This window comes from Ixodes scapularis, unplaced genomic scaffold (assembly GCF_016920785.2).
Source record: "Ixodes scapularis isolate PalLabHiFi unplaced genomic scaffold, ASM1692078v2 PGA_scaffold9__187_contigs__length_104089568, whole genome shotgun sequence".
NCBI lineage: Eukaryota > Metazoa > Arthropoda > Arachnida > Ixodida > Ixodidae > Ixodes > Ixodes scapularis.
This window is the reverse complement of record NW_024609884.1, coordinates 38347458-38364085: the sequence shown is the minus strand read 5'-3', so window position 1 is coordinate 38364085 and position 16628 is coordinate 38347458. Positions and strand designations below refer to the sequence as shown.

The 16628-nt window shown below is 42.6% G+C and overlaps 1 protein-coding gene across 1 annotated transcript in view; it reads left to right on the top strand.

Annotated features, from left to right (window-relative positions):
- LOC8026260 (stress-70 protein, mitochondrial) overlaps positions 1–16399 on the top strand; it is a 35868-nt gene extending 19469 nt beyond the window's left edge. Inside the window, exons 7-15 of the mRNA XM_029980791.3 lie at positions 2162–2324; positions 2402–2494; positions 2778–2987; positions 7802–7891; positions 8093–8230; positions 12281–12385; positions 14747–15052; positions 15133–15273; positions 15993–16399. Of these exons, the coding sequence (XP_029836651.2) occupies positions 2162–2324; positions 2402–2494; positions 2778–2987; positions 7802–7891; positions 8093–8230; positions 12281–12385; positions 14747–15052; positions 15133–15273; positions 15993–16088 (1342 nt within the window). The 3' untranslated portion in view covers positions 16089–16399. The remainder of the gene's footprint in view (positions 1–2161; positions 2325–2401; positions 2495–2777; positions 2988–7801; positions 7892–8092; positions 8231–12280; positions 12386–14746; positions 15053–15132; positions 15274–15992) is intronic.
- The last annotated feature ends 229 nt before the right edge of the window (positions 16400–16628 follow it).

Below are 16628 nucleotides of genomic sequence, written 5' to 3'. Positions count from 1 at the left end.
CCAGTCCCATGATCCATATTCAACACTTCTACAATACCCTCAGGGGAGCAGATATTTATGTTTTTAACCCAAATTTTGTAGCTTTTAAGACTTTGGTAAATAACCTGTGAACATTTTGTTGTGCATCATTACCAAGGTTTGAATAAATGAATGAAAAACAAACAAAAAACAATTGGGTTAGGTTTCTTGAAAGTTGGTCTTAATGGATTGTTTTGAAGCATGCATGTCTTCAAATGAACTGGTAATCTCCTTTGTAAACTGGATTCATTAATTCGTTAAGGCTCATTTATAGTACAATGTTTTCGGTGTGCTGTCGTGCAGTGGTTGACGTCGGCCCAGGCCACACTGCATTTTTTCTGGCAAATGAGCATGCGCAAAACGTTTTGTGACAAGCACACTGAGTGCTGTCAGTTTCACAAAACTTTCCACGCTGCCTCTGTGCCTGCCCAGAAAGTGGGCGTGCAAACTTTCCACGCTGCCTCGGAATGCCGCCCAGAGAGTGGGCGGCATTCGGTGCCTCCGCACCGAATGCCGCCGGTCACATTGGCTACGTTGGGACACCGGTCTAAAGTTTACCGTGTTTTTTAGGCCACAAAACCACAGTTGGAATGAAATGACTGCACCGCTTTTTTTGAATATAGGCTGAGAGTTGCTTTCTAGTCTTTAACAACCTATATTTAGACTTGTCAATAGCTGCTGTCAGTGACAGTTTAAAATGCAGGACATGCTTCGCCCACTGGCATAATGTGCCCACTTCTTGTCAAGGATGTAGTGTGTCCTATGCTTAGTGACGTTGGCAGCATCGGTTTCGGGTGTGAGCGGCGGGAGAAAAGCTCCCTGCTGATCAAGTGGGACGACATCGACACAATTTCACAGGATGAGGTGAAAAAAATCTTCTGGCCCCTTTCACCGCAGGATGCAGCCAAAAGATTGTTTTCCTCATGTTGGGGGGGGGGGGGGGGAGGGGGGGAGGGAAAGAGGGAGGGAGGGAGGGAGGGAGGGAGGGAGGGAGGGAGGGAGGGAGGGGGGGGGGGGAGGGGAGGAGGGGGGAGGGGGAGGGGGGGGGGAGGGTTGAAGGTGACAGCAGGACAGAATTGCAAGTTTTTCTCTCATTGCCTTCATGTGGTAGAGTGGTAGAACGAGGCAATGATTGCCTACCTGACTTACCATGGGACTGATCGATAGTAACAGTGAGGCGTGGAGGGTGCTATGTTTCGGGGGGTAACAAATACTGCTAAATACTGCCTGGAACGCATACTTTCAATACGCATCATTCATTTACGATCGCCAACAGAGAAGCAGATGGAGTCTGGTGAGGTAGCTTATTGGTGACCTTGCCCGAGCATCTTGTTCAGCGTACCGCACCAACGGTGGTGACCACAGTATTTAGCTGCCTTTCATGGCTCGCAGAAAGTGTGGTTAGTTTCTGAAATTGTCTTTCGATTCATTTCGTGCTTCTTTTATATTCGGTGCTACAAACAGATTTTTATTTTCTTTGTTATCCATTTTTGTGCAACTTTTTAACCCTTTGATCGTTGAGTTTTTTTTTTTTTTTTTTTTCCAAAAGATGTTTTCCAGTGTCTGTTTTTTTTTTTTTTCGAAGTAATAGTATCAAGAAAAGGGTCAATGTGAATGTTTTTTCTTGATTATCTAGCTGGAGCTCATGAAGTGCTTGCAAGCTGTTTAGGTTTAGAAGCATAAAATAAAAATAAAAAAGGCAGAGTTGTCACTTTTCTTCCATTCGGTTTCATTTTGGTGTGTCCGCTTCCGCAACATTCCAGCGGCTTCAGATTCCTGGAGGTACTTTACATAGCATCTCTGACGGATGATGAGCTCTTATCCTCTGAAATTAACTCCCCAAAAGCGTTGGAAATCTGAATCTTAAAAGCCAGTGCTCCCATTGACACTACCACCAGAGCAGCCGGTATGCGAAATGAGCCTCACGTGTGCGGAGTGTCTAATTTGAAAAACATAAATAGACCAGCAAAGTGACCGTGCTAATATATTGTTTTTAGTTTGCCAAAAACATAGCAAAATACCTCCTGCAGTCCGCGTAGTGTCTCATTAGGGCGGGCACTTTAAAATGTTTAATCTCCGCTGTGCATGTACGGCGCTGACCGTCAAAGTGTTAATAGTTCACTTTTGTTGTGGTCATGTGCAGCATTGCAGTATACGATCTTGGAGGCGGGACCTTCGACATTTCTGTCCTGGAGATTCAAAAAGGCGTCTTCGAAGTGAAGTCAACCAATGGCGACACTTTCCTGGGTGGAGAGGATTTTGACAATGCCCTTGTGAAGTTTCTTGCAGATGAGTTCAAAAAAGAGGTATGTACCTGGACATTATGGTTTGCACATAGTCTTAATTGTGATGCCATTTTGACACTTCATTTTGCACTTCGCAGCAAGGTATCGACGTTACCAAGGACAACATGGCCATGCAGCGGCTGAAGGAAGCAGCAGAGAAGGCCAAGATTGAACTGTCCTCCTCCGTTCAGGTAGGTTCTTTTCCAGAACATTGGAAGTTCACCAGCTCGCCTGTATCTTTTCTCCTATTTCCACTGGTACAGAGTTGCTTTACCTTGGGGGGGGGGGGGGGGGGGGGGGTGTTGCAGGTCTTTACAAACATTAGTTTCAGTGTGGTTCACTCAAAAAAAAAAAAAAAAAAAAAAAGTTGAAGTAGCGTTTTGACTAAGTATCACCTGGTTGGGCTTTTTGAAAACCAACTTTATGCAATCAAAACTGACCGGAACACTAAGGAGTGTGTCTATGTGGTTGCAGACGGACATCAACCTTCCTTACCTGACGATGGACCAGTCTGGCCCAAAGCACATGACCCTCAAGCTCTCTCGCTCCAAATTTGAGGGCCTGGTGGGGGATTTAATTCGTCGCACGGTAGATCCCTGCAAAAAGGCGATGTCCGACGGCGAGGTCAAGCGCACTGACATTGGCGAAGTGCTGCTGGTTGGCGGCATGACCCGGATGCCCAAGGTATGTCCGAACAAAGCACAAATCTGCTAGAAGCTGGTGGGAAGGTCTTGAGAATGAATCTCCTGGCATTCAGATGTTGCAGTACATATTTTTATAAGCGAGCCTCTTGGGGGCCCTGAAGTGCTCTAACCAAAACGTTGACTGCCAGTCAGGTCCATCTAATGATGTTGACAATGTGGTGACATTCATATAAAAATAAGTTCTAGCCATCTCGGTTAACTACAATGTAAGCGCATGAGACACACTTTCCATAAATTATTTAGTGTGCTCTCCCTCCTCTCCCTCCTAAATTTAGAAATTACTCAGCCGAAATGTAGAAATTACTCAGCTTCTACAGGCCACAAAAGTGGTGGCCAGTAGAAGTAGCAATATGGAACACAGTTTGCACTGTTTGCACCATAGCCAAAGAGCCCGGAACTAAGCTAAGTGTTTACATCTGATTTTGAGTACTAATCAATTTTTAATGAAATATGTAGTCAAACAAGGAAATCCTGTCACCATGGAAATTCCAGGAAAAACAAATTAAAACAACTTCTCTGGGAGGCGGTGGGGAGCAAACAATCACTTGCTGGTAGTGTTTAGAAAAATCGAATTCCGGAAATACGAGAGTGCATGCTCGACATTTTATGATTTTATGCAGTCGTTTCCTGTTTATTTGAGCATCTGTCACACACACCATAGCCTCCTCTATACGGAGAAAGCCTGGCGCGTCGTGTGAAAAGACGGCCGCCGTAAATGGGAAAGGAGGGGCGGAGAAACGGGAGCGGAGAGAACCTTGTCCGCTAGCGCCACAAAAGAGCGAGCGGCCAAACGCAGAAACAATCTTTTTTTTTTTTCTCTCTCTTTTCTTGTCGCTATCGTGGAGAGGAGAAACTCAACGTCCACCCTTTCCCGTTTCTCCCTGCGCCCTTTCGAATCGCCGCGCCCGTTTCTCCCGGAGTACAAAAACGACTGTGACGAAAACACAAAAACAAGCGTGGTTCGGGGAGCGGCCGCTCATGACCCAAGCGCTCGCTGTCTAGGTCTGCCCTTTCTGCTCTGCGCTACCATATTGGTCACCGTTCGGCGCGCTCCTCTCCTTTTTCCTGCGGCCGCGCTCTCTATGGCTCCGTCGTCGATGTGCCAGGCTTTCTCCGTATAGAGGAGGCTATGCACACACACTGGACAAAATTTCAGTTTTAAAGGGTGCTAAAGCCCAGCATAAAACTGGGAAGGGGGAATCTCATCCTTTTTTTTTTATTGGAATTAGTATTCCACGGACCTGCAGGATTTGTCTGAGGAGGAGAGAAGACTGCGAGGGGGAGTGCAAAAAAGAATAATTTTTTTAGCAATTTTTTTTAGGAGGAAATCTTTCTCGCCAAGTTACTGGCATTCGGCTATAGAACCACATTGATATGTTTTTCAGCAGGCTGTGGAAAAGTTTTATCCTGGTGTATTTTAGGAGTGCTGGTTGATGCCTTTTTATGGTGCATAGGAAACAATGATTTTGTGCTGCTGGTTCTGGGCTCAACTTTTTGAAAGTAGCAATTTTCAAAGCATTCATGCAACCGCTTTTATTCCATGAATATACCGCGAGGGCAGGTTTTAATGTTCTCAAAAAGAAAAAAAAAAAAAAAAATTTTATTACTATTATAACGCAGCCAAGGCCACACAAGTTTACCGGACTCGAAGGTATTGCAGGAGTGAAAATGCAATGAAGGTCGAAAAAAATATCAGTTTTAATGTTTTGACTGTCCTCGCCCTCACTGCTCAGGTTCTTCCATTTGCAATCCACTTGGGGACTTCGCAGATATGCAGCCGCAGGGCCCCCGCTTATCTGGCAGTTTCCTTAGGGTAGCTCCTGGCAGCCCACAAGCAAAGCAAGGCAGGAAGCAGAAGCACCAACACACAAACACCAGTTCAATGGGCAGGCAGAAAAAAGACTGCTGAACCTGATACACCAATCCCACACATTCTTATTCTTGTCCCTCCTCATAAACAAACACCTGGGGTTGCACAATTGCGTAAACAGGGCGGTGGTCTTGGCTTGGCTTTTGTTAACTTTACTTGGCGTGGCTTGAATTGGCCAGGGCCCGCATTCCTGCGGTGTGCTTTTCTCAGCGTGCATTGTGCAAACACACAACTGATAAAAATGCTTTTTGTGTTTTCTATTCCCCCCTTCACGTGGCCCAATAGCTAATACCCTCCCACACCCCCACATCTTTTCCCACACGATCTCCTGCATTGACCCAGAAGGATGGCTTTCTCCAGACTCGCGCGCCTCGTGGATGAACTCGATTCCGAATATAACACGAGGTGCAGTTTGGAGCACGTAATTTCGGAGAAAAAAACTTGTGTTATATTCGTGCAAATACGGCAATTTGTATATATATGACACATGTGGCCAATTAGTTTTTTTTTAAAAGAAACAGGTTGGCATAATGGGGTAAAAAGATTTGAGAATTTAATTACTTAAAAATACAATGCACGTGCGGAAGATGTAAAAACGCCCAAACTTCTCTACAGCTATGGCAAATTAAACAATGAATAAAAAAAAATTCTGAATACACAAAATGTGTTTCACACCTACGGCTGTTTGTTCTGCAGGTTGGTGCACTCTAACTGACGTCCTCTATTTTTGGTTCGAAGGAAACTTGTATTGGTGAAACACAGATAGTACACCTCACATCCCGAGCAGCTTTCTTTCTGTTCTACCTTGGTTTTGTCATAGCCTTGATTGCAGTTCCTTCATATTTAGCATTTTTGTCTGCCTTGTTGGGAACATAAAACATGCGTGCCGACAGCCATCTTTTAAGCGATGCCTATAACAAAGTTTTTCCAGAGCTCTTGAGGTCTAAAAAATATGACACAATACAGTTGAATTACCGTAAAATCCCGAGAGATAGCCCACCTAACATTAAGAGCAAATCGGGTGAAAATATGAAGTGGGCTAACTTTCGGTGTACAATCAAGAAGTTTTAAAAAATTGCTATTTTTAAGTTTTTTTTTTTTTTTTTTTAAATTGAAGAAAAAAGTAGGTCGTGTCCCTTCGAAGCTTGTTGAAACGAGAATACAGCGCAAACGAACGACGGACCAGTAGAAGAGTACCGTAAAAACCCGCGAATGATACAAAACATAATTTGAGGACTGCGAAAAAAGAAAAAAAAATTTATCCGCGTATTATACGAAACAAAATCAGGACTACGAAAATATTCCTTATTTGCGTCATAACTGAACCTTAATCACTGTCATCACGTCCGTCAGACTCCTTGTCCGACGCCTCCTCCCAAAGGCAGTAAGTAGTCTTCAGTGCCGTCGAGCGCATTTGAAATCTTGGCATGGCGCATCAAGCGAGTAACCCAATGTCGGCTCGCCAAAGTTCTCATGCAGCAGCTCGGTGTTTACGGCGAGGTGCCGTTCACGTTGCTCTTTTACAAAGTTAGAGCGAAGTGCCATTCACGTTGCTCTTTTACAAAGTCACTGAGACTTGCCTTGACGTCAATGAACACTCCATTCTTCGGGCTCCTAAAGCTTCTTCTCGTTCCGTTGCACGCAAACAGAGCTTGCTTTTTGTCCTCTCCATCCGCGGATGCTGCCCTCATTTACGGCGAATTGTCGTCCGGCTGCCCTGTTGTTGATGCCTTTCGCAACCAAAAGGACATTTCTTTTGAAGGCGGTCGATTATCGTCTTCACGCCGACGCCATTGCAGAGCCTCACTGTTGACGGATGGTGGCGCTTCGAACATTGTGATTTTAATGATGATGATAGCTGTTTTGAGCGTCTTATTGCTTCGAAACCGAAACTACGTCAAACAGCGTTAGATTGCGCCTCATCGAAGCTGGAAATTGTTAGGACCCGCATATAATACGAGCCGTGAATTTTACATAACAAAATTTGAAAAAAGAAAAAAAAAAACCTCTTATTATATTTGGGTTTTTACGGTATGCACAACACTACTATTACTAGTAGTAGGCTGTCTTTCGGTGTTTAAAAAAATATAGCAAATCAATCCAAAAATTGGGGTGGGCTATCTTTGGATGGTGGGGCATCTCTCGGGATTTTACGGTATGTAAATAATGCCATCTTTGTTACCAAGACTCATGCAAGCAGTTAGCCACATTAGGCAAGTGCAACCACCGTTCCCAGGACTATTTATGACAGCCCACCCCTTGTGATGAAGCTCAAACCTACGTGAAACCGGAACTAGAATTCTTTGGCTATTGACGAGATTGTGGAACATAGTTCTCCGCACTAAATTTAATTTCTTGACGGCGCTTGGAAACCATAGAATACCGGTGGTTGATGGCCTATGGGTGCGGTCAGGATAAGAGTTGTAGCACTCTCACCTGGCAAAGAAAAAAACAAAAATATTGTTGGTGTTTAGATTTCATTTTGCTTCGAGCCGCAACCTGGACACAAACCAGCTTTGTTGGTAGCATTCTTTTTCTTTGGGAAAGGAGGTGCAGGAGAAAAGTCCAGCCTAGACTGCAGAGGGAGAGGAAGTGGCAGCAGCACAAAAATTGCTGCCTGTGGCTTTTAAGTTTGAATAGGCTATTCCTCACATCTTTCTGGCTCATTGAAGAGAAATTAGAATTGGTGGTACATTGTAAAACAACCTTACTAAAAAAAAACAAAAAAGCAGGGGGGGGGCTGAAAAAAAAATAAATTATATTATAGGAGCTTAATATCAATATTCTCTCAAGAAAATGAGAGATTTTGAAGAATGCAAGCAAAATCTGCAGTATACATTTTTTTATTTCTGGAAAAGCTTGGGCTATGCTTTCTTGGTTGTGTACCTGGGTATTCACGAAACATGTTCAAATTTTGCATACAGGTGCAGGAAACTGTACAGGAGATCTTCGGCAAACAGCCTAGCAAAGCCGTAAACCCAGATGAAGCTGTTGCTGTTGGCGCTGCCATCCAGGTAAGAAATATTGCTATCTGCTCTTAAGGGATTGTATGACTTGTGTTAATGATGCTTTCATATTTTTCGTCTCCTAACACAAAAGTGCCATGAGGAGACAAATTTTCTGAGTCTTGGTAACCCCTACCTCTCAGAAGTTCCTGCAAGTGTTTATTTGGCAATTCTGGCTAATGCCCCTTGGAACCAACCATTGTTTTACAGGGTGGTGTCTTGGCAGGGGACGTGACAGATGTCCTTCTTCTCGATGTGACCCCACTTTCGCTTGGAATTGAAACGCTGGGAGGAGTATTCACCAAGTTAATCAACAGAAATACTACCATTCCAACCAAGAAGAGTCAGGTGAGTGTGTGGGGGCTTTCTTGTACTATTAGCTTATTGGGCTGCTCATGATTGCCTGTAGAATATTCTACTTGAAAAAGGAAACTCACTTTTCACAACTGCTGTTTCGAGCTAACCTATCAGCAGACCTACAGAGCAGGCAGACTGCGTTATTGTAAGCGACTTAATTCTTGTGAATTGCACAACATTGAAAATACCTTGAAAAATTGATCGTGCAAATAAATCGGCCCCATGGTAATAAATACATAGCATATTACTCTACCGTACTCGCCCACCCCACTTTTTAGGTGAATATCGATTTCCAAAAAAGGCCCCTAGTGATTGCTCGCCCCTACAAATGCCCCAACGCCGACCCCGCAGTCTGAACATTCATCCTACCTAAATTATGCGGCTGCAGACCTTGCAGTTGGAGGACGTCACTGACAAAGTAAAATGAAAAAAAGGAAGTCGCGTTACTTTAGGGCACGCATGTCCTTCCCGATTTCTGCGAGCCCTAAGTCCGAGTACATGCATGCTAAAGGAAAATTAAACTTTGACTTGCTTGCAAAAAAGTTTGTTCCGCCCCATATCCTGAAATGCAACCATGGAGTGTAAGGTCAAAGTCAGTTCCCACTGAAATAAGGTCACTGCGAATACCCAACCATTCTTCCAGAATGTCATGACCACGGTTGGTAAGGTTGTGCAATGTTTGAGGCAGAGCCAACGGGTAAATAAAGATTTGCTGGAATGCTGCACACAGTAAAACCTTTCATGAGCATTTCTTGCATTAAACAATAAAATTATTTAGAGTTTTGAGTTTAATGTATATCCTAGAGTTGTGCGAATAGTGGATTTTGAGTTCGATAGAATTCAAAGTGAATTGTGATTTTGACCGAAAATTTTAGAATCTAATATCGAATACTTGCGGTTATAAAATCTTGGCTGTTTTTAGATGGAAGTTTAGAGAAATACTTCCAAACTGGATTTTTTCCACTGTCGTTAAACTCCATCTTGCCAACCGACCTAGCTCCCGCCATTTTGATCATGTTGATGTGATTCACTCATACCGTCGCTGTAATAATATAACATCATTTCATATATAATATGTCTTGAAATGGTGTTAAGTTTTCTCGCAAATAAAAGTTTCTGAGCAATTATGCAGGTGATGAGAAATTTCTAACGGTATTTATTTTTATCCTAAACTTGTTTTTCAAACTTTATGGCTGGACGCGGTGGCGGTGACAAAACAGTGCTGGCAACCAGGGCGCCGACATTGAGAAAGATGGCGCTGGCGTCTCTGGAGTTTGTTGCTCGGTTTCTTTGCCCGCCATTAAAAAAAAGTTGATGAAATAACGATTAATATATTTGAAAGTTCCCACCATAATATTTATACCGTTCTGCCGAACGTGTAAGTATATTTTTGTTTTTAAAAGTCGTTCCTTTCTGGTTTTTAGACAGTAAACAAACTTGCGACTGCGAGTTTGCCAACACTTCGAAAAGCACAAACATCACAATTGCTCTCGAAGCGAATATCAAATACAGTAATATTCGAAACTACTATTCGGATATTCGCACAACACTATAGTATAGCCTGTGCAGCCGTGATAGATTCCTACGTACAGGGAAATTTTTTTTTTTTTTTGCTTTTTCTAAAAGTTTTGTGCTTACCCACGAGACGTGGCTCACCCTATTTTTTGCTTTTTTATGAATTTCAGGCAAAGAAAGTTAGCGATGACTCGGGATAATTCCTGAAACTCGTACCGTAAAAACCCCTTGTATAATACAAAGCATAATTTAAGGACCACGAAAAAAAAAAAAAGGAAAAGTTTTATCCGCGTTTAATATGAAACAATTTAAGGACCGCGAAAATTTTCCGCGTAAAATACAACCCAGGAAGTCTTAAGAAAAGCATTTATTTGCGTCGTAATCGAGCCTTAATCACTGTCATTGCTTCCATCACACTCCTTGTCGGGCGCCTCCTCCCAAAGGCAGTCATCTTCAGCTTCATTTCCGTCGAGTGCATTTGAAATCCTGCACTTCTTGCAAGAGCGAGCGACGAGCGTACGCTGACTCAGTGAAAACTCAGCGCGGGCGAGCAACCCAATGTCGGCTCGCCAGAGTTCTCCCGCCTTCACTTGCAGCAGCTCGATGTTTACGGCGAGGCGCCGTTCACGTTGCTCTTTAACAAAGTCGCTGAGACTTGCCTCGATATTGGCGAACAAGCCATTCTTTGGGCCTCTAAAGCTTCTTTTCGTTCCGTTGCACGCAAACAGAGCTTGCTTTTGTCGTCTCCATCCGTGGATGCTGCTTTCATTTATGGCGAGTTCTCGTCCGGCAGCACTGTTGCTGATGTCTTCCGTAACCAAAATGACTTTTCTTTTGAAGGCGGCCGAGTATTGTTTTTGCGCCGACGGCCATTGCCTAGCCTGACTGTGGACGGATAGTGGCGCATCGGACATTGTGATTTTAATGATGATAGCTGCCTTAAATGCCATATTGCTTCGAAACCGAAACTGTCAAAATGCATTAGATTGCGCCTCATCGAAGCTGAAAATTGTTGGGACCCGCATATTATATGAGCCGCAAATTTTACATGGCAAAATTTGAAAGAAAAAAAAAAAAACCTTGCATTATATGCGGGTTTTTAACGATACTTAGCAATGAAATATTGAGCTCGCAAAAATAAAGGCGTTCAGAGTAACTTGTTCTAGTTCACACATTTTTTGCCAGCTTCCCCCTCAAAATGTTCACATATAAAATAGTTAAATCTTGGAAATTATCAACATGTCTAAGTAGGTTACAAGAGCGATCACCTTGCACATGTATATATATATATATATATATACATATATTTTTTTTTCCACACTGCTATTTAGAGGCTGTCTGTGCCAAAAGTAGACTTGTAGCATTTATTATATTTGAAGGCCATGCAGTACAAAATATACTCTTCGCACTTTGTGTTTGCTTGTATATTTTGATGGTGGTTTGTCTCTACAAGGTTTGCTGTATAGTATTAACTTTTATTTTGAGTTTTGAGTGTGTTCATTACATATAGCTAAGGTTCTGTTTTCAAATAAATCTGAAAAAAATACAAGAAATATTCGCCGGTAAATTTTCTGTCGATTCTTATTTATCGGAAAAACTAAAACTTTCGAGGTCACAGTGACAAAATAAACAGCAAAAAAGAACGAGTTTTACAACTAAACTTTATAAGAGCACAAGGTCACTGGTCCCAAGGAGATTCCACTTCAGTTTGCTTTGAAATCTAGAACTACTGACAAAAGGGGTTTGCCTTTTAGCACATAGAGGTTCCTTCAGGACAACAGGTGATTGTATCAAGACCTTTTTTGATTTTTTAAAAATTTTACTTAGTAAAATCTACTGAATTTAAAATAATTCGGAATATGACAAAAATAAACTCCTATAAGCTCCGAATCCCCCGCGAAAAATAAACTCCGAAAAACACCCTCGGCATTTCACGGAAAATAAAGTCCGAAAACACGGAATCCTACATATAACTGGGTTTGCGTGTTTTCGTGAATACCCATAAGCCCTGAGGGAAGGGAGGGGAGGACTATATAGCTGAGTGTGTTAGCGTTCTGGAGCTCCGAGCATCTAGGGATCCCGGGTTTCATCCCCAGCCCTGCCCGCTTTAATCTGGATGGACATTGTACCGGCGTGCAATTGTGCATTACTGCTGCGCGATGCATGTTATAGACCCCAGGCTAGTGGTCGTATTGCACTGGCTAAATTACTGATCCACACCAGAGACACGCCTTCTTCTGCGCAACAATTTACTTATTACTTCCGTAAATTTTACAAATCTGGCAAAGGCACTTGAGGTGTGTGTATCAAATTCCCATATTTTATGATCCCTTATAACTGCTTGAGCATCCTATCATTATTATATGCTGAGCAATGATGTAGTATTTTTCGTCTCCTAATGAACACCTTTCATTGAGGAGAAATATTTCCTGAGCTCGGCATTTGTTACTAGGCTCTTCACATCTGAACTTTTTTTTTTTTTTTTTTTGCTTGCCTTGGTTCTAATAATGCTCGGTCCCTGTGCAGGTGTTTTCAACAGCTGCTGATGGACAGACACAGGTGGAGATCAAAGTACACCAGGGAGAGCGTGAAATGGCCAGCGACAACAAGCTCTTGGGACAGTTCAGTCTGGTGAGGCAGCATTGGAGTCTATATCTAGTCTCTTGCACAAATAACCTGCCTTTCATATTGGCTTAAAACTGAATTTGGCAACTTTCTGTGTTTAACTGGATGGCATCTTTCAATATGTTAGTGTGCCTTATTTTGGGTGATGTAAACAGAAATGGGCCTTAAAAGCTTGCATATAGACCATGGGTTCTTGGGAGTATTTTGAGGCGTTCACTCCTAAAGGGGCACTAAACCACTTTCTGACTTTCTGCTATAGTCTATTTTTGGAAGTGTTGGGGAGCACTTTAGGTACATTGTATTTTAAGTACTACTTCCAGTAGGTTTAGAAAACTTTACTGTACTTGAAGTACATACACTGAGTATGTACTTGTACTTAAAATTTTTTTTTTTTTTTCTGGTACTTTTCGAAGAAAGCACAACTCCCGACTTCAGGGTACATACATTCTCCAAATTTGGTCTTGTTAAATTTGCGTCACAAAATGGTGCTTTGTAAACTCGGAAGAAATACAGTCGCCAGTTGATCTTTTGGACTTGGAGGGGACCCCGAAAATGTCTGAATAATCAAGTGGTCCAAAAAATTGATTTCAGCCAAAATATAAAATTTCCTCGCATAGTCCGCTGCGTATTGGCCACTTTCCACTTGCTTGATGTCAGTTTTAAGTTCTTGTGCCGCTTCCGCCTTATACTGTTCACTTTTCACTCGTTTGTTGATCTGTTTGATCACGGTGCTGTGCTTTGTCTGCACCTTCGTTGGCACAAACAGCGAAGTTGAAGTTGGCGCCATTTGGCACTATTGGGAAACAAAGTTTAGTTTACCAAGCTCTCTTCAATACTAAGCCTGTCGGCAAAAGACCTTCGCACTCTGAGACCACAGGAACGGCAGACGGCTCATCTTCTCGCGGCCGCACTCGAAAAACGCGGACCACAAGAAGAACCCTAAGAATGGGCAGACGGAGGTCATGTTGGCTACAGCGGGACCGGAAACGCGGACACGCAGCACCATGGGGTGGCGGTCATTGAAACTGATGTGCCGCAGCCAATGGGAGCCTCGTCGACGTGCGCCAGCCAGTGGATCCAAAGCTAAAATCCATCAGCTTTACTCCGCTCCTTCAGGATCGGGGAAACTAGTAGCCGTTTGGCTAGGCTTTCCATGTGGTTTCATAGCTGGGAGTTTGCTTCACTTGGAGAAAGGATTTAAGGTGCCGTTTGGCGCGGCTTCAAAGCTGATGACGTCGGCTCGCTCCATAGGACCACTTAATGCTTTCGCATTAAAAAAAAATACTGAGCTGAGAATGTTGCTTCAAAATTGAAAGTTGCTCTCCTTGTAGAGGTTGCAAGCTGTTAAAAAAAAAGTAAAATACAGTTACAGATATAAAAATTAAATTGTAATCCTAAAAATAATTCGAGGCACATATTTACATTGAAATGTCCATACACCGAACCGTCTTACACCGAAAAGTTTGTGCACCGAAAAGTTTGCGCACTCAAAAGGCCACACAGAGGACATCTTGCAATCCCTTGCGAGATGTCCTCTGGGCAATTGATCCACAGTCAGTGCTGGTAAATGTTCTGCTGGACTTCGCGGCTTTCTCTGGCTTCGATGCCAAAACAAATATTGTGACGTGCCCTAGCACCGATTCCATAATATTATGATGGTTTTGGACCATTCACTTGTCACATGCATTTATTCCTCTGATCTGGTAAAACAAGTCATGATGCAGCAGCCTACTGAACCTGTCCTTTGGCACTTAAGTGGAAACATTATCTGAGAATGTAACAACCGTATCTAGGGTTCGAGTTTTATTCCGTACTCTCGTGAGAATGTCTAAAAGAAGCATTTGGAACAGCTTAATTACATTTGAAACTGCCACATGGTGGCATGTGATGAAAATAACTGTTAAAAGAAAGGAATAAGAACTGGGTTGCGATTCCTGTTTTGAGTCATTTCCCATGGTTCTTGAAGGAACCACTAATTTAGCTGAGTGTGCATGCAGAAGTTTTGAGTAGGAGAGGAGCTGGCAAGTTATGGCATAAATGCCTGGTCAACTGTCTTAAAGAATCGGTTCACGGTTTAGGCTAGTGCTGGTCTTTGATACAATGAAATGAAGTTGCTATGATCTAGTGCCACCGCTATTCTTTGTGTTTCTTGCTTGCATGTGAGTGCCATGTGTACAACTAGCCCAGGAAATGATATAGGAGTTTAGCAATGTTTCACTGGTGGTAGTGATTTTAATTATGTGCAAGGTCTTGAAAAACTCGATTTGGTTATGTCAGGTATACTCTATAAGTTGTGTGATAATAGATATGTGCATTGGGTTGTTTATTGCTTTGGAGCTAGTGATCCAAACAAGCCCTGTTGTGCAGGTGGGAATTCCGCCAGCTCCCCGTGGAGTGCCCCAGATTGAGGTGACTTTCGACATTGATGCCAATGGCATTGTCCACGTGTCTGCACGAGATAAGGGCACTGGCAAGGAGCAACAGATTGTGATCCAGTCATCGGGCGGCTTGAGCAAAGAAGAAATAGAGAACATGATCAAGAACGCTGAGCGTTATGCTCAAGAAGACCGACAGAAGAAAGAAACTGTGGAGGCAGTGAATCAGGCGGAGAGTATTATCCACGACACCGAGTCAAAGATGGACGAATTCAAGGATCAGTTACCTGAAGAAGAGGTGAGTGACACTCCCCTAACCAACTGAATTTGGGATGGGCAAAATCTCATATTAATGACTGTGTTTCTGTTTTTCTGCAGTGTTCAAAGTTGAAAGAGAAAATCACCAAAGTGCGGGAAATTTTGAGCAATAAAGAGAAGGAGTCGCCAGAGTCGATAAAGCAGGCAACCACTGACCTGCAACAGGCTTCCTTGAAGCTCTTTGAAATGGCATACAAGAAGGTGAGATATATGCACATACTTTTATACAAGTGTAAGAGGTCTTGCAAAAGTAAAAGAATGTGTGTGTAGCACGTTTTTATATTTGATAACCTTTAGTGACAGTAGAGGCATCCTGTGGCCATTATATGCTGAGCAATGATGTACTATTTTTCGTCTCCTAATGGACAGCTTTCCTTGAGGAGAAGTATTTCCTGAGCTCAGCTTCTAACTTGATCTATGTGCTTCAGTCTAAAAGAAAAACACAAATTATCCCTAAGCACACACTTTCTGTGCAATTCGAGATCCATACCTGAATGGAAGTGAAGTGAAAGAGTGGGAAGGAAAAAATTTGTGCCAGAAATCACTCTTCTTTTCCTTGTGGGTTGACACATCGTCTGAACTAATTCCAAACCGACTCTTCCTGCCAAAAAGAGAGCGGAATCTGGGTACAGACCACAACTTCTTGTATATTTGGCTAGAATTTGAGGACATAACCATGCTCGCTCTATTGACTATGCATTCCTTTTACCACCAAGCTGATGAATTCATGTCCCACATTTATGAACTCAATAGAAATCTTATATTTGAAATAAAGAGATGACTTGACCCTGTGTGACGAAACAACAAGGAATTCGTGGAGGTCAAGCATTATACTTGTGCATGACAGTTCTAGTTGCCAGTATACTATTTATTGTGCGACTATATTTTGATTGTTTTTGGTATCTTGTTTGATCCTGCAGATGGCATCCGAGAGGGCAAGTTCCGAATCATCAGGAAGCAGTGACAGTAGTAGCAGCACCAGTGATAATGCCGAAAAGAAGGAAGAAAAGAACTAAGCATTGGCTATAGTTACATATAATTAGCACCAGCAAGCCTGCTTGACTGTGGAGACATCTCATCTGATAGGGAAGTTTCATGGATTGCCTACTGTCATACATGGATCATGTTAAGTCCACCGTTCCCAAGAAATATTTAGCAGTGGCAACTGCAAGTTTAGAATGTTGCACATGCAGAACACTTTTTTCTTCATAATTACGGATGTTACTGTCATTATCTTTGGGAAGATGTGGTGATTGCCTTGTAACGTTCCCATTTCTGCTCCTTGCCTTCAGTTGTACAGTAAAGAGAAGTAGTGTCCGTTTCTTTATGCTGTCTCTTGTTTTTGTTCATGATTTTACATTCTGCACAAAAGTTTGGATACCTTGTATTGACACCTAACAGCGGTGTATTTGTACTACGAAACGTTTGCCGATTTTTTGCCATTTTATATTTTTATGAGAGCCTTGCAACAAATGTTCAGCATAGCTCAACAAAGCTCTCAAAATAAGATGAAAGTGAAAAAAAAAAGGGGGTCAATATGCGAAGCGAACACACTT